We start from the raw sequence: 27037 nt of genomic DNA on the forward strand, positions 1-27037 counted from the left end.
TAATTAATTAATTTATTTATTTATTGGATTTTCTTTTAATTGCCTCATTGGGTCTTCGTTGCCGCACACGGACTTTCTCTAGTTGTGGCAAGCACGGGCTACTCTACATTGTGGTGTGTGGGCTTCTCATTGTGGTGGCTTCTCTTGTTGCGGAGCACAGGCTCCAGGCACGTGGGCTTCAATAGTTGTGGCACATGGGCTCAACAGCTGTGGCTCACGGGCTCCAGAGCGCAGGTTCAACAGTTGTGGCACACAGGCTTAGTTGCTCCGCGGCATGTGGTATCTTCCTGGGACAGAGCTCAAACCCGTGTCTCCTGCATTGGCAGGCGGATTCTTAACCACTGCACCACCTAGGAAGTCCCCATTGAGCTTTCTATTTTGGGTATGGTATTTTTCAGTTCCAAAATTTCCTTTCGGATTCTCTTCATATATTTCTTTACTGACACTCTGTATTTTTAAATTTGTTTCATATGTGAAACAAATACATGTGTGGAGGGGAAGGAGAGATTGTGGCCTCATTACCACTGGATGATGGTGAAAGTCCTAACTCTCTACCTAGGACTCCTCTGATACTATCCTATCAGGGAGAGGCAGGGATGCCTCATTACTGACAAGTGAGAACAGAAGTCCAGGCTGCACCCCAAGTCTTGTCGGCAAGATCTTCTAAAGTGGTGTTTGTCTGTATTAAAGTGGTCACTTTCTACAAATTTTTTCTTGGTAGACTTTTTCCTGATCCTTTTGTTAGAGAGAGCAGGCTTTTATTGCCCAGCCCTCATTTTTCTTCCTGCATCTGTTGACATTCTTAATCACTCAGCCTAGGATATATGAGGCAAAAAGAAAACCCAAAGAATGTCGCCTCTGAGTTGTTCCTTGAGTACCAAGGTCCCTAGCCAGTCTGCCTTCTCTCCATCTTCCACAGTCGCATGTAAAACATAAGATGGGGCTTCCCTGGTGGTGCAGTGGTTAAGAATCCACCTGCCAGTGCAGGGGACACAGGTTCGATCCCTGCCCCAGGAAGATACCACATGCCGCAAAGCAACTAAGCTCATGTCCCATAACTACTGAGCCTGTGCTCTAGAGCCCACAAGCCACAACTATTGAGCCCACGTGCCATACTACTTGAAGCCTGCGCACCTAGAGCCTGTGCTCCGCAACAAGAGAAGCCACCACAAAGAGAAGCCCGAGCAACGCAATGAAGAGTAGACCCGCTCACCACAATTAGAGAAAGCCTGCGCATAGCAATAAAGACCCAACACAGACAATAAATAAATAAATTTAAAAAACAGACAAAAAGACATAAGATGATGTCCAGAAATCTTAGCTGTACATAGGAGAAGAGAAAAGGGAAACATCATCTACTCCATCTTTCAAAAGTAGAAATCATCTCTGTACTTTTTTTCATTATGAATATTTATACTCAATAAAGGCTGGATGTAAGTTCCATCATGTAAATTAGACAACACATACAAACTTTTTTATTCTTAGCCTATTTGAAATCATTCTTTATTCTTATATTATTCACCATGTGATTAATACTGAGTCAGAGAATTATCTGATTGTATCAAGTACAATTGTTTTTATAGCCATAAGTAGATAGAAGACAGGCCAATTTAAAGACCATGGGTACACAACAACTTTGAGTATGTTGGTATAGCTGAAGCACAGAAGGATTCAGAAGGTGATGGATTAGAAATTGTGCTGAATTCCTCTTTCCCTTGGTTAATCACGCTAAGAAAAGGGTCTATGAAAACAGGAGCTTTGGTAACAGAACCACACGGTGGGCTGATACCATTGGAAGAATGCCACGAATGCGAGACCAATAATGATATATGATGGTGCTCACAAGGTTAAAGTGAGTGGAAAAACAAAGGAATTGTGCTTTTGCTCCTTTAGCATCAGCCATTAAGGATCCTCATTTCAGGGTTCAGGCTTTTGTCATCATAGCACCTATTATGCTTTCTTTCATAAGCCTAAATTTCTCTGTTTCTCTTATACCAATCTGTACTTGATGTTTCGCTTTTTTAAAGTGATTTACTAATGGTTTGATATTATCAGATAATCTAAATTGTTAAAGATTTTGGTCTCCTTAATGTATATTTGAAATAACTGGATAGGATCCCAGCGGGCTCAACTGAGATAAAGGACAGTGTTATAGGAATCAGATCCATAGATAAATGAGTAGACTTTAAAATCACTTCGTATAAGTACATTCACTGATATGGAAAATTCTATACAATACTGTATTGAGTGAAATAGCAAAAAAAAAAATAGTATGATAGATATTAACTCTTTTTGGCTAAAAAATAACTTAGTAATAATCTTATCCTTTAGAGATTATAGGTAAATTTCAGTTTCTTCATTTTGTTTATAATTTCTAGTTTTCCTAAAATGATCATATATTTCACACAATAATTCAGTCACTAAATGGATAATACTTGAAATAAAGTAGTAGCAGAGGACATGAGTGAGAAAGAAAGATAAAAAGTTTTAAGAATAAACTCTAAGACATGGTAACCAAGTACATGAGAGTCAGAGGATAAAGGAAAGAGAAGTCAAGGAGAACTAGGTTGTTCCTTTCAATTACTGTACTAGGTACACGCTAGTGACAGCAATCAGAAAAGAGAATGCAAGAAGAACATACTTTAATACTTTCCATGCCATCTCATACAGATAAAATCTAAATGGTAGGACAAAATGAGAAAACTAGATTAAATGCTCAAAGGAAAATTAAAAACATATATATAGCCAGAAGTAAATCTGAAACAACCAAAAAATGCAGCCCCTCTCCCACTTTTTAAAAAGACTTGCCTCATGTCATCTTATTATCCTAAGTGATTATGTGGAAGCATCTAACGCACATTGTTGCTCAAATTTTGCCCCTAATGCTATTCTCCCCACTAAAAAGAACCAGAATCCCTTGAATTACGTCTAGGAGCTGGAAAAGTGAGTCCCACCAGGGGTCCCCAACCCCGAGACTCATACAGGTCCCTGGTCTGTATCAGGCCACACAGCAGGAGGAGAGTGGCGGGGGAGCAAACAAAGCTTCATCTATATTTACAGCTGCTCCCAATTGGCTCACATTATCGCCTGAGCTCATGCTCCTGTCTGATCAGTGGCTGCATTAGATTCTCATAGAAGCACGAACCCTACTGTGAACTCTTCCTGTGAGGGATCTAGGTTGAGTGCTCCTTATGAGAATCTAATGCCTGATGAGCTGAGGTGGAGCTGAGGTGGTGATGCTAGTGCTGGGGAGTGGCTGCAAATACAGATTATCATTAGCAGAGAGGTTTGATTGCCCAGAGACCCATCCAGTTGCAGGAAAACAAGCTCAGGGCTCTCATTGATTCTACATTATGGTGAGTTGTATAACTATTTCACCACATATTACAATGTAATAATAATAGAAATAAAGTACACAATAAATGTAATGCACTTAAATCATCCCCAAACCATCTCCCAACCCCCCCTCCCCAGTCCGTGGAAAAATTTTCTTCCATAAAACCAGTCCCTGGTGCCAAAAAGGCTGGGGACCACTGGTCTAGATGACTTCATTGCTGTTACCATGCCAGGATTCTTTCAGAGGAAAACAGAAAAAAATAAAATAAAAATTAAAGGACAAAGAGGCCAGCTTAAACAAAAACTCTGAGTCCAAGTTGTGATAACTTGGGCATTTGAAAAATACAGTTATACAAAACATAGTTATAAAGCATACCAGTTTCCAGTACTCTCTATCAGACATGTTGTACACGTTATCTAGTGCCCAACTCAAATTATATGAATCCTACACTAGAATTCTAACTATATTACCAATACTAGAGAACAGAAATAGGAAGAACATACTTGGATCATATTTAAAATTGCATATTTAATTATTAAGTCTCAAATAAAAGATTAGTGGGAAATGAGTAGAAGATAATGTGAAAAATAGATGCTTCTTTTTACAGGGAGACAACTCTAGAAACACAGATATAAGAGTAGAAAAAACTAAACATGCAATTGATGATGGAATCCAATGTTTAGAATGGACAGACAACAAGAGGCTAGGTTAGTACTCGTAAATTCAAGGGAAACTAGAAGTCATTCAGACCTACAGGAACCTTCCTGACAAGAAGAAGAAAAAAAAACTATACAATGATTTGTATTTTAACGAATAAAAAGAGGTAGCCCATGAATACATTTGAAATTCAACTTAATGGAGTAGAGTGTCTAACTATGTTCTCTCCTGAAGCTGAATGAAATAAACACATGAAAAAGAAGCAAATTTATAGAGGTTCAGGGAACATGTCCTAGTTAGTTCTATGTTAGGAAAAAGGTCTCGGATATAGTTGGGGATGGAGTGGAAGATACACACAGACCAAAAACAAGGTCATGAAAAGGAAAAACTGACTTATGTTTTAAAAAAATAACTTGAGCCTGTGAGCTCTAGGTTATATAATTATTGCTTCTCCCAGTGACTCACTACAAGTCAGTGCAGGAATGTCATGCAATTACACATCTACATTGTTTCCCTTGTTCTTCTAGGTGAAAGCCTGGAAGGAAAACTCTGGAAACAGCAGGAGCCCAAGTCAGAGAAAGTTGGACAGTCTCTCTCCTGACAGCTGTTTAGATGGCCTGGGTTCAAACCAATTTGGGAAGCCTACTGATGAACTGTTCTCCCCCTCCTTCCCATAAAGGACAGTAGCTGCCCATGGTGGGGAGCTGAACAGGGAGTCAACAAGTAGGTTCCCAATAAGTTTCTTGTTAAGTGAATTTCCTTTGTCCACCTCCTTTTGGATTCAGACCACTTACTTTATAGAGAAATTAAGACTAATTCATTCACTTATTATAATATGAAAAAAATACTAATGAAGGTACATGGTATTTATTGTGCATGCAGAGCCATGTAGAGATTTTGGGGAGAAACTGCAGCATAGGTAATGATAATTTTAAAATCTTTGGTTCTTGATTACTGTAGATTGCTTATATTTAAAACCCAAGTTGACCCAGATTATAGAGCCAGACTGTACATGTGCATGCATACAGACAAATAAATAAGCATGCATGCCTTACAAAAGTATGTATTTGTTTAGTATTTCTGCATTGAGCATACCCCCAAATTAGTTCATCATAGCTTACAGACAGAAAACAAGCATGCTATGAGACTGCAGATATTAAAAATTTTTATCATCGTCTATTTCAGTCAGTATTATGCTCACCGGGGTTTACTTAATAAATGCTGTTTGCCTCCCACGTGCAAAACATTAGGTGCTAAAGAGAAGGGGCAAAGAGGTAGTACTGCAAACTGATACTGAACATGGGTTTCGGATTCAGATTGCTTGGGTTCACTTCTTGGCTTTGCTACTGTGAACTGAGCTAGTTACCTAAAATTTCCAGGCTTTTGTTTCCTTATCCATAAAATGTAGACTATCTTATAAAGTTTCTGTGAAAAGTAACTGAGTTTTGTAAGATACTAGACCTTGCTGGGCAGAGAGGTCAAGATCTGTTTCTGAAAGTATCTCACAATCTAATTGTGGACACAGTATCAGAGTAATGTATAACTAAGGTCAAGACTTGTGGGAAGTGCCCCAAGATTCCAAATAGGACACGGTTTTAATGGCAATGTTCTACTTGTTTATCTTGTTTCAGTGTCATGGATAGGACTGAACAGGTGATTTCTCTTTTGTCTTACCACCATCCCTGTATGAGAGAAACTCAGAGCATGGCTGATAAAAGAGGACAATTATTTTTAAATTATAGCTTTCAAGAAATCTAGCTTATATTGACATTAGAACTTTTTTCTTAGACTATCTTTATTCAAGATAATGTTAATTAAAACGATGATTTTAGGAAACAAGCACACACATAAATATCTGATCATAAAACAACTTGCTTGATGGGTTAGACAACATAGCTATCCCCCTGCCCCGACTCAAATTTCCTTACAAGTCACTAAATTTATTTGGCTGGATGTGGCAGAATTTCAATATATGTCAAAACATTCAATAAAGTTCCAAAAACTTGGCAGTATGGTATAGCCAGGTGAAAGCTGGTGAAATCAAGCAAGCTGTTACTTAGGCAAAGGTAGATTTAGCTTACCAAGGCCTCTGAAACAGTACAAAAAACAAAGCTGAGTCGTTTTTCCAATTTTAATTTTTGTTCTTCAGGATCACAAATTTCTCAGAAGTCAATGGACTTCTGGAATTAACATTATGTATTTAGATATGCCAATACTAATCTTCAGGAAAACACAGCTTCTGTTTATATACTTTTCAAGCCAAAAAAACCCACAAAAATTAAAACATACTCACCACCTCCACTGATTATATCAGGTTTAGCCTTCATTATTTTGCAAAATTGTCTTTGGCAGTTTTCTAACCACTCAGTTTGTTTATCAGCCATTTTGAAGTGCAATAAAAGTTTGCCAATATCACCATCTAATAAGAAAGATGACATGTTATTTTAGCAAAACATGCTAGATACACTGAAAAATAAGTATTAATGTTAATTATGTAAAACGTTACAAGTTCCAGAAAAAGTACTTTATATGGGTTTCAAAAGAAAACAAACATTTTTCTGTAATTATATCTTATACCATCAAACTGCTACTACCATATTTATTAAAAGCTCATAAAAATAGATTTATTAAAAGCTCATAATATACATTGATTTATAACCATAACTATCTTACACAAACATGACTCATTACTGAGTATCAGACTTAATACACAGTGTGGACCTTAAGATTTCACTACAAAGACTGACAAACATTATACTCATTCTTCATGTACATTCAGGTGCAATTTTATTCATTTTTTTAAAAGCAAAAAAAAAGCATATTATTTATTTCCTCTAGTCAATTATTTATTTCCTCTTCTTGGGGGGAAAAAACTAGGCTGAAAATGAATCATGCTAAAGGAGTATCTATGGCTAAAATATAACTTGTCTTCTTTCTTAATAATTTCATGAATACATGGCAATTTTAATTGTATCTTTTCATTTTCATTTTAATCTTACTCCCATGAGTTTTCCATCTTCCATTTTAATTATATTCCCATCAGATTTTGCATTGATGGGAATATATGGAAGATTTAGGTGTCATTAAAAAAAGATATATAACTATGTGTACCTACAAACATATACACTATTTTCTCACACATATAGGTAAAAATTCAAAGGGAAGAAAAAGAAGCGGATATTCTCTTGTCGTCTAGAAGAGCATGGGGGGAACAGATAATCACACGAACTCATATATTTTACCACTTTCTTTGAAGGAGATTTTGGGGAAAAAGGAACAAGAACTTTTTCAAAGTATAGATTCAAAGGCCTGATTGCTTCTGCCCAAAGATGTGGTTTGGAACACTATAAAATACAGCCACCTAAGCTCTACTTTGAGCTGATGAATTCCACCAGGAAGATATCAGTAGTTAACCTAATACTAGAGAGGGTTTCAACCAACTCTTTATCCTTTAAAATGAATACAAATATAATAAAGCAAGTCCTTATTCTTACAAATTTAAAAAAATTAAACTTTATCATACTGAACTATTTTATTTTTCCATATAATCTTTGTAAAAATACATTCAATCAACATGTATGGAGTTCCTATGTGGCTATAATGGTCTAGACAGACAAGGTCACTTGCCCTCATGAAATGTACATGTCATAAAGCATATGTGTGTATGTATATATATGCATATATAATATATACAAAGATAGGAGTATAATTGAGTATAATCAAGATATACATATTGTTCCTATGATCTAAATTGGTTTCATTTAGCCCTAAAAAACCAGCTACATATCCTCACACAGTTCTCATGGTCATGATATGTAAAGTTAAATGATTAAGTATATAAATCATAATTTATGTAATTATTTCCATATTTGAGTTAGGTCACCAAAAAACCCTTCTCATGGCTGCCAGTGCCCCCGTCTCCTCGGCAAGCCACAGCTGCCCCCCAGCTCTGCAGGCCACCCTCCAACACCAGCAGCCATTGCTGCTTCAACCTGTCTGCACCTGCTTTGACCGTCTTTGCGCAAGCATAACCTGAAAAAACCTCTCTTGGACCTACACAGTGTACCTATCACTTTTCACCCCAGAGCTTCTCCAACACAGTGATGTGGGATCCCTGGAGATTCACCTGGCAGCATGTGGGATCTTAGTTCCCCCACCAGGAATCAAACCCATGCTTCTTACAGTGGAAGCGCAGAGTCCTAACCACTGGATCACCAGGGAATTCCCCAGTTTTCACTTCTTTTAATCATGGGGGGGCTTCCTAGGTGGCACAGTGGTTGAGAATCCGCCTGCCAATGCAGGGGACATGGGTTCGAGTCCTGCCCCAGGAAGATCCCACATGCCATGGAGCAACTAAGCCCGTGCGCCACAACAATTCAGCCTGCGCTTTAGAGCCCGTGAGCCACAACTATTGAGCCCATGTGCTGCAACTACTAAAGCCCATGCACCTAGAGCCTGTGCTCCACAACAAGAGAAGCCACGGCAATGAGCAGCCTGCGCACCACAACGAAGAGTAGCCCCCGCTCACCGCAACTAAAGAAAGCCCGCGCAGAGCCAATAAAATAAATAAATAAAATAAATTAAAAAACAAACAAAAAAAACCCTTCTCATATCAAATCTACATATTCTTTAGTACAAACATCATGAGTATACACATATACCAAACATATGCACACTCATAAATATACACATAAACTAGAAAGAACTGTTTTGTTGGAAGAATATATAATTCTGATATTTAGTACTAATCTGATATATTCTCTTTAAATATCAAGACCAGAATGATTTGGTAATATTCTATAAATGGCCTCAATCAGAAGCAGTATCTAGAGAAAAATGAAACTGATTTAGTCAAAGGAGAAAATTATTATTTTTATAAAGACTCTCAAAACCTTTAAACAAGAAATATCAAAGCTGATACTTTTGCTTAAAATTATATTATTAACAGCAGAGAATTAATGTTAAATGCATCTTGATATAAGTTAGGTCAAAGACAATTGAACAGCATTAAAATGGAATTTTTATAGTTTCCACTTAGAATATCTACATTATTTCCCAAGAACAAATTATCTAGAACTTATTAAGAATCACTAATGGTTTGTACCTCTTAATCCCCTTCGCTGATCTTGCCCCACACCCCACAGGTGTAAAGTAAGGTACAAGGTACAAGGATATAGGTACAGCACAAAGAATGTAGCCAATAAAAACTTTATATAGAGCATAATCTGTAAAAATACAGAATCACTATATTGTACACCTGAAACTAATATAATACTGTAAGAGTCAGTTATACTTCTATAAAAAATCACTAGCAGCACATGACTGGAAAGACAAATGCAGTTTGTTTTTCATCTTTGTTTCCTTCTGCATCATTCTTTCTATCCATGTACAACTCTTTTATAACCACCACCGTCTCCTTCAAATAGAGAATGTCCACACAGCTCTTTTGTAAATTACCTGCTATTTAAAAAATTCTATTATCTTTTCCCTCTTTCCTTCTGCTCTACACCCTCTCCTTGCTCTCCTGTCTCTCTCCTTTCACATTTGTTGTTCTATTTTGCTTCTTCATCTTATTCTAAGGAACAGAGCACTGACACTAGACTGTAAACAGTTCTGAAGCAGCAAATGTGGTATGCATCTAAATGTACCAATTGGTAGAAAGGCTGAAGGGCCCAATTTAGTACCTGGAAATTTGATTTCAGGCAATAAACAAATGCTGAGCTGGAGACAGAATGTCTGCAAGGCTCCTAGAAAGACAACTTCATATCCTCATAACCTCTGGTGATGGTTTCCCCCAGCTCTCATTGGAAGTGTGAGTTCTTCAATATGCATACTTCGCAGTTAAAAATATTTAGTGATTTGATATGTTTACTGAAAATTTGTATCTCTCATGTTACCGAGTTTGAGGGAAACAATTCCTTTATTTCCCCCCTCCAAATCTGGAACCAAAGGAAAAGTAGGCAGGAGTAGATTAACAGAGTTCAAAGTATCAGTGCTAGTATCAAAACATCTAAATTAGGCACCATAACTTAGATCTCCTGCCACATGCACTTACAAATGTCTCCCCTGCACTGAACAAATATATTCAATCACAGACAACCAAAGACCCCTCTTGACTGTCCTTCCTAGGAAAGGTATGAGATTAATCTAAAGATAGGATAACTTAAAAAAATTTTTTAAATAAAAAAATAAAAAGATAGGCTAACTTGGAAATACAGCCTTTAAGTTGGCTAATCTAAGATTTTCCATTCCTTCTCCAAAATTCATCTACCAAACATTTTTTCTTCCTAACTTTGAACAGATTAAGTGAGGAAGTCCAGAGAGAGGCCAGTAATCTCTTTTGCCAAGAGGCAGAAGCCCTTGGGCATGGAGAATGAAGCAAGGGGAAATGGAATCACAGGAATGGTACCATAGGAATACAGTAACTCTAAATCGGTGACTTTGGGAGTAGAACAAACATGACCAATACATAGAATTTAATGTTTACCAAAATTTCTCTGTTTTTAATCACACAAAAAATTAAAAACCAGAGTTTTGCTTCTGGTCATGATGGAGGAATCGGAAACAGACTTGCCTTCCTGCCATAGACAACTGGAAAAATGGGTAAAGTATATCAAAACACTGTTTTCAGACATTGGCCAATAGGCAGTACAGGACTGTCAAGTCTGAGGAAAGGGAAACTAATGAGGTAAGCTTTACAACTGGGCCCTGTTTTTTTCTTGAATCTCTTTCAAGATCACCGTGCAGGAAGGGGAATGCCATGGAGGTCTCACCGAGTTAGAGACAGAAGTCAAATTGCAGAGAGACTGAGAAGACTAAAATCTGTGGATCAGAGTACTGAAGAGGAAGAGCAAAGAAAGAACTCCAGAAATCTGTATAAGACTTTGTCAAGCTGGCTGCAAAGAATCAGCTGTGCAGTTGAAGAGTGAAGCTCCACAAGACTGGGCAAAGAACAGCTGAGAGCTGTAAAATGAACAATTCCTGGAGTATACATAGAGCTAGGAGATGTCCAAGTTCCAAACAGAGTGTGAAGAGTCCTCTTTACCTACCAGAGTGCTCCACAGACCAGAAAAGTCACATCTTAGTAACAGAGTTAAATTAGCCGTAAAGACAATTTTGCACCCACCCTAACAAAAAAATGAAAGCCCTGAATGATCAAACTGATCCATGAGTTTTGACTGCATGACCCCAAACTGTCCACTAGTCTTTAAAGACAACAAAATACAGGACTCAACTATGTAAACTTAATAATATTGAATATTCAACTAAAAATTACTAACATGAGAAAAGGGAAAAAAGGACTCAAAACCAGTAGTTAAATCAATATAAAGTTTCAGAAAGGACAGAGGTGATACAATTAGCAGACATAAACTTTAAAGCAGCTGTTTTTAATTAAGGATTTTAAGAAAATACAAACAGAAAGTGATGTTTAACCAAATTGTAGTTTATCTATACTGGAATCCTACTGAGTAAAATGATACAAACAAGTGGTACAAGTAACAAACTAGATGAATCACAATGGCATTATGCTTGAAGAAACCAAGCACAAAGTACCTTATGTGATTCTATTTGAATGAAGTGCTAGAATGGAGAAACGAATCTATAGCTATAGTTTTCAAATGGACTAAGTTTTGTTCCCCAAATTTCAGTAATGTCTACAGATAATTCTGATTGTCACAACTGGGAGAGGTGGTTGAAGAGAGAAAGTTCTATGGGGCATCTAGTGATCGGAGACCAGGAATGCTGCTAAAAATCCTACAATGCACAGAACAGCTCCCTCTGGCAACAAGCAATTACCCAATCCACTTACTTACTACCACTGAGAAGAAATGGAAAAAAGAAAACATCAAGTTTCAGGTTTACAAAATTCAATTACAGCCGATATTTCACATCTAAACTCTGAAACTCTTTGTTATGGTAAGCACTATAATCTTTTCATACTTGATGATATTGTATAATTTGTTTCTCAAAAGATTATTATATAGAAGGAAAGATTATACTTATTATAGATACTGTAAAAAGAAAAAAAATTTCAAGGGGGAGAAAATGTAAGCTTAGTATAAATGCAAAGAAAATCTATACAGAAACTTTTAGTACTTCTTTCCAAGAATATCAGACATTTTGAATGCCCATTTTATACAGAAAATCATAAACAGCTGCTACAAAAGAAACAAAATAAATGGAAGATTTCATAAACTAACTAAAAATAGATTCCTAGGCTTAATTTGGAAAATCACCCTTCTATTAGACTGAAGCTTATTTGTGAAATATTTGCTTCCATTTTGTATTTCTGCTTATCTTTTCTTTTTCCATGTAGGGTAATACAGCTATGCCAATTTACTCTTAATACAATAAATAAGAAGACTCTGGAGTGGTCTCCAAGAAGCAACTGGAAAGATGCTTAAATTCTCTATATTAGTTCTCCCTACATTTCTAAATTGTGAAAGTATCTAAATTCTTACATCTCTATTTTGTTTGAACTGTGAGTTCTTAAACACCTGACATCTATATTTTATATAGATTACTCCTCACTTTGGAATCATCATATCACTTTTCTTTTTAATATGTGATAATCAAGCATGTACTATAGGAGAAATCAGTGAAGAGTTGTTGTTTTTTTTTAATGAGTTATTACTCTTCCCTTATCACCTGTACCTAAATTATCAGGCGATCTATTTCTGCTGGTTGCCATTAATGTTTGTTTCAAACATGAAAGAAGTACATAAAGAGTTTTACCATTTAAAAGAAAACTCCTATTCTGATTTTTAAAGTAACTATCTCGACAGCTGTAGCTTAAGATTTACTACACTGGTAAGAAACCATAATCTTATATTCCTATTCTCAATTAGCAGAATGATGCCAAATAAAAGCCATTTACCTTTATCTGCAGAAAAAAAATTTTAATTTCAAGGTTAGAAACAATACAGAAAGAAAAAAGAATGAGAAAGTGTCTGCCTTGACATAAAGGCCTAATCTAAATATTTGATAAAAGGAAGAATTCATCACCAAAAATATTTATAGATTGACTATATGTGTAAGACACAATACAAAAAGGTTTTTAAAATCAGACAAACAACAATACCAATCATCATACTGCATTACATTTTCTGTAGTGCCATACATATATTATTTTTCAGAGCACTTTTGGTTTTTCCCATGGGATTCTATTTTTAGTTGATTGGAGGAAAAGTGATAATCCAAAATCTTACATAATTTATCAGACTAGAAATAAAAGCAATCCAGTCTACTCATTTGTTAATTTGGCAATTTCATTCTTTTATTTAAATATAGTTGCCATTGTAGGTCATCTTATTCTCCCTTTTCTCCTCTTCACTACATTTCTACTTACTATACAGATAATATTCCAATTTTAAACCTATACAATTTGGATTATGTGATGATTGTCATCCCATCTGCAAATTAAAAAGACATGAAGATAATTCATAAGGATATGGGTATGGACTTAATGTCTGAAAAGACAGAAATTACCAGTGTCAGCAAGAAGCAGCATCAGTGAATAAAAAATTAAACCCACTATACAATGTTGTACAGCAGATTGCTAGCATTTATTCACCTTGGTTAACTGAAACTTTATGCCTGTTGATTAATAACTGCCCAGTTCTATCTCTCCCCAGCCCCTGGAAACTACCATTCCACTCTTTGATTCTATGAATTTGACTGTTTTAGATCCTTCATGTAAGTGGAATCATGCAGTATTTGCCCAAGACATGTTATAGAACTCTGCACGTTGTACAACGTCCCTCCTTCTGAAGGTTGAATAATATTCTATTGTATGCATATGCTACATTTTCTTTATCCATTCACCCACTAGTTGATAGTTAGGTTGCTTCCACATCTTGGCTGTTGTGAATAGTGCTGTAATGAACATTAGAGTGATAATGTCTCTTCAAGATTCTGATTTCAGTTCTTTTGGGTAAATAAATTTTTTCATTTAAAAAAAAAATTAAACCCACTAAAAGACATAAAAATTTGGTAAAAAAAAATCAATATACACAAATGAAAACTGTCTTTTTAAAATAAGGATATTATTCTTTTTCTTTAATACTTATGTATTTATTTGGCTGTGTTGGGTCTTAGTTGCAGCAAGCGGGCTTCTCTAGTTGTGGCATGTGTGCTCCAGAAAGCACGGGCTCAGTAGTTGCAGCATGCGGGCTTAGTTGCAAGCGGCATGTGGAATCTTAATTCCCTGACCAGGGATCAAATCCATGTCCCCTGCATTGGAAGGCGGATTCTTAACCACTGGACCACCAGGGAAGTCCCAATAAGGATATTATTCTAATGGCAAAATAACAGTACTCAAAGTTGAGAAGGCTAAATTACAACATCTTTTAATGCAAACAATTTAAAATAACAGCATGTCTTGAGAGCTAGAATATGGTGGCATCCTAAGACTGTAACTACAAAATCTGTGAACTTTTATTGCTCATTCACTCAACACTGAGTAACCCTGGAGACACAGAATATGGTATTCTTGTTCTACAGCTCCATCTCTAATTTAGAAACTTTATCTATATATGTTTTCTTGTTTTTTTTTAAAATACTTTTATTGAGATACAGTTAACAGACAATAAACAGCATATATTTAGAGTGAACAATTTGGTATCCCAATCTCCCAATTCATTCCTGCCCAACCCTCCCTGCTTTCCCCACTTGGTGTCCATGTGTTTGTTCTCTATATCTGTGTCTCTATTTCTGCCTTGCATTTCCTCTTTCATAGTTGTTAGCATTTGCCTTATGTACTGAGGTGCTCCCATATTGGGTGCATATATATTTATAATTGTTATCTCCTCTTCTTGGATGGATCTCTTGATTTTTATGTAATGTCCTTTCTTGTCTCTTATAACATTTTTTATTTTAAAGTCTATTTTATCTGATATGACTATTGCTACTCTACCTTTCTTTTGATTTTCATTTGCTTGGAATATCTTTTTCCATCCTCTCACTTTCAGTCTGTGCGTGTCCCTAGGTCTGAAGGGGGTCTCTTTTAGACAACATATATATGGATCTTGTTTTTGTATCCATTCAGCCAGTCTGTGTCTTTTGGTTGGTGCATTTAGTCCATTTACATTCAAGGTAATTATCGATATGCATGTTCCTATTACAATTTTCTTAATTGTTTTGTTTTTGTTTCTGTAGGTCCTTTTCTTCTCTTATGTTTCCCACTTAGAGAAGTTCCTTTAACATTTGTTGTAGGGCTGGTTTGGTGGTGCTGAATTCTCTTAGCTGTTGCTTGTCTGGAAAGCTTTTGATTTCTCCATTGAATCTGAATGAGATCCTTGCTGGGTACAGTATTCTTGGTTGTAGGTTCTTCCCTTTCATCACTTGAAATATATCATGCCACTCCCTTCTGGCTTGCAGAGTTTCTGCTGAGAAATCAGCTGTTAACCTGATGGGGGTTCCCTTGTATGTTATTTGTCATTTTTCCTTCGTGCTTTTAATAACTTTTCTCTGTCTTTAAATTTTGTCAGTTTGACTACTATGTGTCTTGGCATGTTTCTCCTTGAGTTTATCCTGTCTGGGTCTCTGTGTGCTTCCTGGACTTGGGCAGCTATTTCCTTTCCCATGTTAGGGAAGTTTTCGACTATAATCTCTTCCAAGATTTTCTCAGGTCCTTTCTCTCTCTCTTCTCCTTCTGGGACCCCTATAATGCGAATGTTGGTGTGTTTAACATTGTCCCAGAGGTTTCTTAGGCTGTCTTCAGTTCTTCTCATTCTTTTTTCTTTATTCTTTTCCACCTCAGTGATTATCACCATTCTGTCTTCCAGGTCACTTATTTGCCTTTCTGCCTCAGTTAATCTGTTATTGGTTCCTTCTAGTGTATTTTTCATTTCAGTTATTGTGTTGCTTATCTCTGTTTGTTTGTTCCTTAATTATTCTAGTTCTTTGGTAAACTTTTCTTGCAACTTTTCAATCTTTGTATCCAGTCTTTTTTCAAAGTCCTGGATCATCTTCACCATCATTATTCTGAATTCTTTTTCTGGAAGGGTGCCTATCTCCTCTTCACTGAGTTGTTTTTCTGGGGCTTTATCCTGTCCCTTCGTCTCGTAGAAAGTCCTCTGCTTTTTCATTTTCTCTATCTTTGTGTGGCTGTGGTTTTCAGTTCCATAAGACAAAATACTGCTGATACTGCTTGATACTGCTGTCTGCCCTCTTGTGGAAGAAGTTGTCTAGGAGGCTTGTATGTGCTTCCTGATGGGAGGGACTGATGGTGGGTAGGGCTGCATGGGCGGAGCTCAGTAAGACTATAATCCAATTTGGTGGACGGAGCTCAGTAAAACTTTAGTCTGCTCAACTGCCAATGGGTGGGGCTGTGTTCCCACCTTGTTGGTTGTTTGGCCTGAGGCTACCTAGCACTGGAGCTTACAGGCTCTTTAGTGGGGCTAATGGGGGACTCTGGGAAGGTTCATGCCAATGAGCACTTCCCAGAACCTCTGCTGCCAGTGCCCCTGTCTCATCGGTGAGCCACAGCTGCCCCCCACCTCTGCAGGCAACCCTCCAACACCAGCAGGTAGGTCTGGTTCAGTCTCCTATGGGGTCACTGCTCCTTACCCCTGGGTCCTGGTGAGCACACTGTTTGGTGTGCCCTTCAAGCGTGGAGTCTCTGTTTCCACCAGTCCTGGGGAGGTCCTGCAATCAAATCCCGCTGGCTTTCAAAGTCTGATTCTCTGGAGATTGCTCCTCCCGTTGCTGGCCTCCCAGGTTGGGAAGCATAACATGGGGCTCAGAACCCTCACTTTAGTGGGTGGACTTCTGCAGTATAACTGTTCTCCAGCTTATGAGCCACCCACCCAACATTTATGGGACTTGATTTTAACGCGATTGTGCCCCTCCTACCATCTCACTGCAGCTTCTCCTTTGTCTCCGGATGTGGGGTGTCTTTTTTGGTGAGTTCCTTCCAGTGTCTTTCTGTCAATGACTGTTCAGCATTTAGTTGTAATTCCAGTGCTCTTGCAAGAGGGAGTCTCCATATATGTTTTCTTATTGACCAAAATGCATTGCAATGGTTAACTCTTCTATAAACAGTAGTCTGCAACTATGAAATGTTCAAAGTAGACATATATAAAATTACCTAGCAAAAAGCCTTTTCCACCTCCCAACATATTAATACATATTTAATACATAACATATATTAATAAACATTGCCAATGGTTTGAATTTTCACTTGTGCCTTTATAAAGTATCAAATCTATGCAAATGGTACAGATTTAATACTGTGACTTAGATTCCTGATCCTCACCTAAGAACATCACATGGTCTTTGTAGGCATTTGATCAACACATAGAATCTAATGATTCAACATAGATTTTTTACTAAGTTCATTCACAGCTGAAAATTTACAAAGTGTGAAAAGCAAGTTCTAACTGGAATTCGCTTCAATTTTGTATGACCATCTCCCTCTTTTTCTCATTTAATTTGTAGAAAGAAAACCAACTTCATGTTGAGGCAAAAAGAAAAAAAAGATACTATAGTGAGATTTATCTCTCATATATTATGAGATTTAAAATGACCTGTTTTCTCATATATGAATAATGTTATCTAAAAATATCCAAATAAAATATCTGAACAATCTGAGAGTAAAGATTTTAATATTATTTTGTGCTTTCCGTTAAAGGGAATGATTATCACCATGGAACTTACTCTTCTATACAGTACTTGAAAGAGAATCTTTTGCCAGGCAGAAAATTAATTTCCTATCAGATAAGTAGAAATGCAGTAGAGGAAGCAGTACAGTTAAGACACTGAAGCTATAAAAGATTAAATTTGAAGTAATCACAGAATAAAGGTTGTGCATTTTTGGGGGGGTTATTTTTTTCAATCACGAAAAAATGAGATGTAATGCTAACAATGTAAACCTTTCATGTGCTATATAAAGTATTACTTTGTAAATGATAAAAACAGATATAATAAAAGTGACTCCTTCATGAATGATATATGTACAAGTCTAGCTCAAGGAGCTTTCTAACTACAAAGCTATTCATTCTCTAAAAACTGAGTCGGATCAGAGGTTGTTATTCTGGGTATGAATTAAAATTTCTGAACTTACTTCAGATTATCCTGGAAGGAATTCCCAGTGTCTGACAAAGATTAGGAAGATAGAGTTTGATGATTAGAAAAATAAAGGGAGAAGAACTCCAATATTAATTCCTCCACTCATTCAATAAATATTTATCATTGCCTACTACTTTAGACAAAAATGTTCATGGAGGTGACACTCTAGAGTAGCAACTGGCCTATACTACCCAAAGCAATCTACAGACTCAATGCAATCCCTATCAAATTACCAATGGCACTTTTTACAGAACTAGAACAAAAATTCCTAAAATTTGTATGGAGATACAAAAGACCCTGAATAGCCAAAGCAATCTTGAGGGGAAAAAATGGAGCTGGGGGAATCCAACTCCCTGACTTCACACTATACTACAAAGCTACAGTAATCAAGACAATGTGGTACTGGCACAAAACAAAAATATAGATCAATGGAACAGGACAGAGAGCCCAGAGATAAACTATGGTCAACTAATCTATGACAAACGAGGCCAGGATATACAATGGAGAAAAAACAACCTCTCCAATAAGTGGTGCTGGGAAAACTGGACAGCTACATGTAAAATAATGAAATTAGAACACTTCCTAACACCATACACAAAAATAAACTCAAAATGGATTAAAGACCTAAATGTAAGGCCAGGCACTTTAAAACTCCTAGAGGAAAACATAAGAACACTCTCTGACATAAATCACAGCAAGATCTTTTTTGACCCACATCCTAGAGTAATGGAAATAAAAACAAAAATAAACAAGTGGGGCCTAATGAAATTTAAAAGCTTCTACACAGCAAAGGAAATTATAAACAAGACAAAAAGACAACCCTCAGAATGGGAGAAAATATTTGCAAACGAATCAACAAAGGATTCATCTCCAAAATACATAAACAGTTCATGCAACTCAATATCAAAAAAACAAACAACGCAATCAAAAAATAGGCAGAAGACCTAAATAGGCATTTCTCCAAAGAGGACAAACAGATGGCCACGAGGCACATGAAAAGCTGCTCAACATCACTCATTATCAGAGAAATGCAAATCAAAACTACACTGAGGTATCACTTCACACTGGTTAGAAATGGGTATCATCAGAAAATCTACAAACAATAAATTCTGGAGAGGGTGTGGAGAAAAGGGTAGCCTCTTGCACTGTTGATGGGAATGTAAATTGATACAGCCATTATGGAGAACAGTATGGAGGTTCCTTAAAAAACTAAAAATGGAATTACCATATGACCCAGTGATCCCACTACTGGGCACATACTCAGGGAAAACCATAATTCAAAAAGACACATGCACTCCCATGCTCATTGCAGCACTATTTACAATAGCCAGGTCATGGAAGCAACCTGAATGTCCATCAACAGATGAGTGGATAAGGAAGATGTGGTACATATATACAATGGAATATTACTCAGCCATAAAAAGGAATGAAATTGCGACATTTATAGAGACATGGATGGACCCAGAGGCTGTCATACTGTCAGAGTGAAGTCAGAGAAAAATAAATATCGTGTATTAACACACGTATGTGGAATCTAGAAAAATGGTATAGATCAACCAATCTGCAAGGCAGAAAGAGAGACACAGATGTAGAGAACAAACATATGGACACCAAAGGGGGAAATGGTGGGGGGTAGGGTTAGGGTGGGATGAATCAGGAGATTGGGACTGCCATATACACATTACTAATAAGAAAAAAATATCAAATTGTACACTTTAAATATAGGCAGTTTATTGTATGTCAATTATATCTCAATAGAAGTCCTTTAAAAATAAATAAATAAATAACGTGCTTTACAGTAGCAGCTGGTAAAAAATATATAAGCTCATAGTAATGTATAAGTGCTGCTAGAGAAATAAATAGGGAGCCAAAGAGAGAGAAGCAAGGGAAGAAGTCTCTTTTATGTAAGGCAGAGATTACTTCTATGAAGAAGTAACATTCAGACTAAGCTTCAAAAGGTTTAGAAGAAATTACCCAAATGAAGAATAGGAATTAGTATGCCAGGAAAAGGGAATATCAAGAGCAGAGGCCCAGAAGCATAAACAATGTATTTTCAGATGTGAAAGAAGTTTCTAAATCATATATTTGACAAGGGACTTATACTGAGAATATATAAAAAATACAATAATAAAAAGACAAATAACCCAACTGAAAAATGGGCAAAGGATCTGCATAGTCATTATCTGCAGTCTTCTCCAAGGAAGACATAAACATGGCCAATAAGAACATGAGAGTATCACTTATACATGGAATCTAAAAAACATAACAAACTAGTAAATATAACAAAAAAGAAATTCACGGATATAGAAAAAAACTAGTGATTACCAGTGGGGAGAAGGGGAGAGGGAATCGGAGAGGGGGATAGGAGATTAAGAGATACAAACTACTATGTATAAAATAAATAAACTACAAAGATACACTGTAAAGCACAGGGACTATAGCCAATATTTTATAATAACTATAAATAGGAGTATAATCTTTAAAAATTGTGAATCACTATGTTGCACGCCTAAAATTCACATAATTTATAAATCAACTATACCTCAACTAAAAAAAAAATGAGGAGATGCTCAACATTATTAGTCATCAGGCAAATGCAAATCAAACCTTAATGAAATAGCACTTCACATCTGCTAGGATGGCTAGAATCAAAAAATCAGGTAACAAATGAAGATGTGGAAAAAAATCAACTCTCATACACTGCTGATGGGAATGTAAAATGGTTCAGCTGCTTTAGAAAACAGTGAGGCAGTTTCTCAAACTATCAGAGTTCACATATAATTCAGCGATTGCACTCTTAGGTATAACAGTCTAGAGAAATGAAAACATGTCCATGCAGAAACTTGTACCTGTAGTTCCCTGATGGTCTGGTGGCTAGGATTCAGCACTTTCAGAAACTTGTACTGGAATGTTTATAGCAGCATTATTACACTAGTCAAAGGTGGAAACAATCCAAGTGTCCATGAGCAGACAAATGTATAAACAAATTGTGGTATACCCATATAATAGAATATTATTTGACCATAAAAAGGAATGAAGTACTTAAACACGCTGCAACATGGACAAACCTTATTGAACCTTGAAAACATCATGCTAAAGGGGAAAGAAGCCACTCACAAAATAACGCATACCATATTATTCCATTCATATGAAAGTCCAGACTAGAGACTAGAGACAGAAAGATCAGTAGTTGCTCAGAGCTGGGTGAGGAAAGAGGGGAAGCAAGGATACTAGGTTTCTTTTTGAGGTGATGAAAATGTTCTGAAATTTGTGGTGATGGCTGCACATATCTGAATATAATAAAAAGCACTGAATTGTACACTTTATATGGGTGAATTATATGGTATGTTAATTATATCTCAATGAAGATGTTTTAAAAATTTTCTGAAAGACCTATAGGATTGATGCAGAATATACAGGATAATTACCATAAGAAAGAGAAAAGACAAGAGATGAAATAAAAGACAAGCAAGATGAAAGAATGGGAGAGTAATACATTTATTATTAGCTATCACTCTGTTTACTTCTTAGGCAGCACAAAGGAGGTCAACTTTCAGGAAGGGCCTCCAGCAGAATATATGGGTAAAGAGTGACTATTGAGGAGTTCTTAGGAACATTCAGAAGTTTACTTGCATCAGGAGTTATTAATATTTTTGAGGCTTTCAATGAAGTAGCCATTTGCATTTCTAAGATCAAAGAAAAGCAATCATTGCCAAGTGGGTTTGCTGTCAGTGACCCTGTGAGTCAATGCTGTGCTTCTGCTACTCTGTTGGCCCTGTTAGGAATACTAGAAACATTCAGGCAATGACCAAAAAAAAAAAAAAAAAAAAAAGAACACCAAACCCACAAAACAAAACAAACCAATGACAACAACTTACACTCCACTTTGAAGATACCAGCCCCAATAAAGTAAATATATTTCCAAATGGTTTCTTGATGAAGATGGAAATTCTACAGTAGTAAGGTATATAGGATACAGGCATAATCTAGACTGCTGATTTTTATAATTCAGCCTGAATAAACATCATAAAATAAAAAAATAAAGTGAATGGAAGATGCTAGAAAGGGAAGTAAGAAGACCTTACTTCTCATTTTATTAAGATATTTCTCTCTAATGCTTTCAATAATCAGAGTACTCTATCCAATTCCTCAAGCCATTTTTATTTCTCAGTATGGAAGTACTGAATTTCCCTTCCTCCTCAGAGAAAGAAGTCCCCATCCTGAACACACAAAAATGGAGTGCAGAAGAGCATACTAGCTGATTAGGGATGTAATAACTCCTGGGAGACCTAATTTTAGCTTAGGAAAACAAAACAGATTGCTATCTCACAATCCTCCTGTTTCATACAGGAAAGGAATTATGAATTAATCTCTAGTTGTTCACTGACATGCTAGCCTGTACTTGGTTTTAACCACTGTACAACTCTTCTTTCTCTGACTCCCCTTCCCTCTTTCTTATCTTCTGCACAGGAACAATAAGTTACTGTACTAACACATTTCTTCCTACTTTTCTCAACTCTCAGATAACAAAGAGATGATATTTTGGAAGAAAATTTTTCATGTAAGATGATTTATGTATGTTAGCATATGTGACATAGGTACATAAATAATATTAATCAGCTTTTAAAGGGCTTTTACATTTTAATACGGTGACCCTAAAAATGTGTACAAAGAAAAATAACTGAACCAAATGATGTCTCAAGATTCTTCTTTACAGATGAAGATAGATCATCTAATAGATAACAGTGATGCCAAAGCACTAACAAGAGGCAATTTAACAGATGAGGAAATGCTAACCGTAGCAAGGAGGATAAATCTAGAAGCTGGGAAACAAATTAGGTGAATGTCACCATGTGCACACAACAAAAGTGATTTTTTTCCCACAACAATAAAATGATATCACAAAATACTGCAGTGCAAATGACTGAAATAACACCTTTCAGAACCAGTGAATTACCACCTCCAAATCAAGAAAGCAAAATGGCAAGTATATGAACTCTTGCCTTTAAAATAGCTATTTATATCTTAAAGTATTACTAGCTTAAATAGTATTTTTAAATGCATAATTAATGTTTAACTTATTGAACAGCATTTAACCAGGAACACTACTTTCAATTTAGCTTTGTATATGCTAAAAATACATTTGGTTCCATTATTCTCACTGAGGTTTTTGAGACATCATCACTGTACTCTCTTAGGTACTATGGAAAGTCAGACATGCTGCTGATTTCCTCACCCACTTTCTGCCATTCTTCTATGAGTATACAGTCAGTGATACATCAGCAATATCAGAATGACATATATTTGATTCATATTTGACTCAGAATGTATCTATGTAAAATCTCCTCCTAAGGTACTTCTGGTGCCTAGATCATACTCTCCTACTTAACAAGAACCACCAGGAACATCAGAACCACTATTAGGAGGAAGTATTAGGTACTGCTATTAAATTGAGAATAATGTCTTATCCAAACACTTGTCTTTTAGGTACAAACAGAAAGACAACCAGAAGCTGCTGTCCAATATGGTGGGAAAATATGAAATTAAAGAGACTTGAAATTGTACTAAATTAAAACAGAACACGTGACAGAAAGGAAGTCACAAATGAGTTGGGCCTTGTAGGCTATAGGGAAGTCATTAGAGGGTTTCAATTAAAGGAATAAAATGATCCAACCCACATTCCAATAGCATTACTCTGGCTGCTGTGTTAAGAACAAACTGAACAGGTTACTACAATAATACAGGTGAGAGATGAAGGTGGTAGATGAGCAAAAGTGGTTTTATTTCAGGTAAGAAGAATCAAGAGCATTTGCTGACAGATTAGATATGGGGTTATGAAGACAGAATGAGACAAAGAAAGCCTTCAGGTTTACTGCCTAAATAACTGGAAGCACGAAGTTGTCATTTCTGAAATGAGGAAGAATACCAAAGGAATATATTTTGAAAGAGCATCAGAAGTTTCAGACTTGTTAAATTTGATGTTTATAAATTGTCCTAGTCAAGCTGCCAAGTAACCAGATATGAGTACAGAGTCAAGTATATATAGGTTAAAGATATAAATCTGAGTATACTGGACAGTATTTTAGTCATGAGATTAGATGAAATCCCTAAAAGAATAAGTAGAGCATGGTTAAAAAAAAAAGAAGACAACTGAGAACTGAGCCCTGGGGCACTCCAAAGTCTAGAGGCTGGAGAGATGCGAAAGATCCAATAAAGGAGATGAAGAATTTGCCAGAAATACAGGAGGGGAAAAAAAATCAGATAATGTATTTTCTGAAAGCCAAATAAGAAAATGTTTCAAAAAAGAGAGGCATCAAACATGTTAAGTGATAATGCTAGATGTTGTAGGATGAGGACTGAGATCTGACCCGTCGATTTAATCATGGTAGAATGGTAAGGGTGAAAGCCAGATTAGCTTCCAAGTGAATTCAAGAGAGCATAGAAAGAGAATAACTACAATGTTAAGATTAGACAACTCCTTCAAGGAATTTTGCAGTAGAAGGACAGAAATGGGATTGTAGAGAGGGGAATGTAAGTTCAAAAGAAGATATTTTAAACATGGAAAAATTAACAGCATGCTTATTGGCTTATGGAAAAGCTACCGTGGAGATCCCACCCTCCATGCCCCATGCCCCAACTCCCACAAAAAAAAAAAAAAAATAATGAAAAAGGGAGAACTGTTAGAAGCAGTATCTTTGCTAAGATAGAGGATGGAATGTAGTGCACACATGAAGACACTGGACTTTGTAAGTAACATCTGGAGTTTTATTCATAGTAACACAAAACCTGAATTGGTCCAGATGCAGCTGAGTGAGCTGATGCGTATCAGGAGTGTAGGGAAGCCTACTGTTTCTATTTCCTCAGGAAAAAAAAAAAAAAAGGAAACAAAGTTACATCTGACAAGACAGAGGGGAAGAGGTGAGGAAGGTTTGATGAAATAGAAGATGTGAAAATAGTCATCTAGAAGACTAGGAGAGTAAATAGACCTGGGGACACACTGTATGACTGCCTGGCAGCATTATGGGCTCACTAGAGGTTAATAACCATTCTGCAGTTGTCTTCTGGGCTAGACAGAGAAGCTATTATTACTCTTTTTTCTAAATGACTTAGAAGAGTAAAGCAGGGAATAAAATTATACTCCTCTGAGCACCAATTCCTAGGAATTCACTTTTTATTTTTCCTTCTCAGGGAGCTATCCATTTAATATTACTTTTTGATTTGTCTGCCTTAGTCAGTTTAAAATAAAGCATTTTTTAATCAAACTATTATACTTTGAAGAAACAAATTATTTAATATGGCAGTCACAAAATAAGACTGATAATGAATGGATTTGCTGTTCAAAAGAAAAGATATATTTGTTTCCAAATGAAACTTAGCAAAGATAACAATGCTATATGGTAATAAAGAAAAGGGTTGAAGGGTTGAGGCACAGAGAACAGACTACACTGTATCTCCTTAGTAAAGTACCTGAAAATCAGCGCTCAAGAAACATGTTGAATAAAAAAATGAGAGGGTGAATAAATAATGAAACCTAAAGATAGAATGACAGAATATAAAGACTGATTTAAAAGACTGAAAATAGGAGAGGAAAACATAAAGAGTAAAATATTGGCTTCACTGAAAGATGCAAGTTGGTGGCAAGAGTCCAAAATTATATTCTTTCAAGACTCTCTTCTTGAAAAATACTTAATATCACTCCCACAAGAGCAAAACACAAAGGCAAAATTTTAAAAGTGTATTAAAAAGACAAATATTAAAAACTTTTAAAACTCCCTCATGTTCTCTTTCCCTAACCTCTAGGTAGACAGAAAAAAAAAAAAAAATAGATTTTTTGTCTCTATGCAATTGTGAGATACAAAAACACTGGATAGAAATAAAAACATTTATGAATTGATGGCCTCTATTGATTGATCGCCTCAAGTAAACATAGAGAAAGGTAAATGGCTTATAAAGTCTCACATAGAAGAAAAATTTCTTATTTTTCAACAATCACTGTGTGGAATCTAACTTATGTGAAATGAATTATATATGTTTTTTCTTTCCAATGCAAGTTTGATGGTCTCACAAAGGAGATCACATTGATATTAAGATTTAACTTCTCAAATTAATGGTTTAATATCTTTATATTTCATCTTAGAATTCTCAAATCTAAAAACTGCTTAAATTTTTATTGCTCTTATGATAAAGTGTAAACACCTGAACTTGAGGTACCCTGGCCTTACAGCTAAACTTGGCTTACCTGTCTAAGTCTTATCTCTGGTCACGCTTGTCCTCACATTCCATATTTCATACATCCTTGAACTACTAATGGTTCTTAATACAATTTGCTCCTTTTAGTCTCACTGCTGTTTCCTCCGTCAAAAGTGCTCTTTTAATACCCAAAAAATACCCACTTCATATCTCACCTAAAACTTAACATTCTTTGGGGGCTTCCTAGGTGGCGCAGTGGTTAAGAATCTGTCTGCCAATACAGGGGACACAGGTTCAATCCCTGCTCCAGGAAGATCCCACATACCGTGGAGCAACTAAGCCCGTGTGCCACAACTATTGAACCTGTGCTTTAGAGCCCGTGAGCCACAACTATTGAGCCCACGTGCTGCAACTACTGAACGCTACATGCCTAAAGCCCGTGCTCCGCAACAAGAGAAGCCACGGCAATGAGAAGCCCGGGCACTGCAAAGAAGAGCAGCCCCAGCTCTCTGCAACTAGAGAAAGCCCATGTGCAGCAACGAAGACCCAACACAGCCAATAAATAAACAAACAAACAAATAAATAAATAACTTATTCTTTGGAACAGCATCTGCTTATGTGCTACCCTAGCAGGCTACACATTTTTAGTTCCTATCACCCTGTACTACCATACAATTGTCTAATTATTTGAATGCATTCTCTAAAATGTCATGAATACCTGAGAATTTTTGTTTTCTTATATTTATATAACATTTATATTTTAAGTCTTGAGCACACTGGACT

General features: G+C 36.3%; 1 protein-coding gene across 4 annotated transcripts in view; it reads right to left on the reverse strand.

Moving 5' to 3' along the window:
• Positions 1–27037, reverse strand: part of TBC1D32 (TBC1 domain family member 32) — a 208683-nt gene that overhangs the window by 51272 nt on the left and 130374 nt on the right. For all 4 annotated transcript variants that reach the window (XR_009054257.1, XM_057738443.1, XM_057738445.1 and 1 more), the window contains one exon: positions 6288–6413. Coding sequence is in view for 3 of the 4 variants with exons in the window: in XM_057738443.1 (XP_057594426.1) it covers positions 6288–6413 (126 nt within the window). In the remaining variant the exon portion in view is untranslated. The remainder of the gene's footprint in view (positions 1–6287; positions 6414–27037) is intronic.

This window comes from Hippopotamus amphibius, chromosome 6, assembly GCF_030028045.1.
Source record: "Hippopotamus amphibius kiboko isolate mHipAmp2 chromosome 6, mHipAmp2.hap2, whole genome shotgun sequence".
Lineage (NCBI taxonomy): Eukaryota > Metazoa > Chordata > Mammalia > Artiodactyla > Hippopotamidae > Hippopotamus > Hippopotamus amphibius.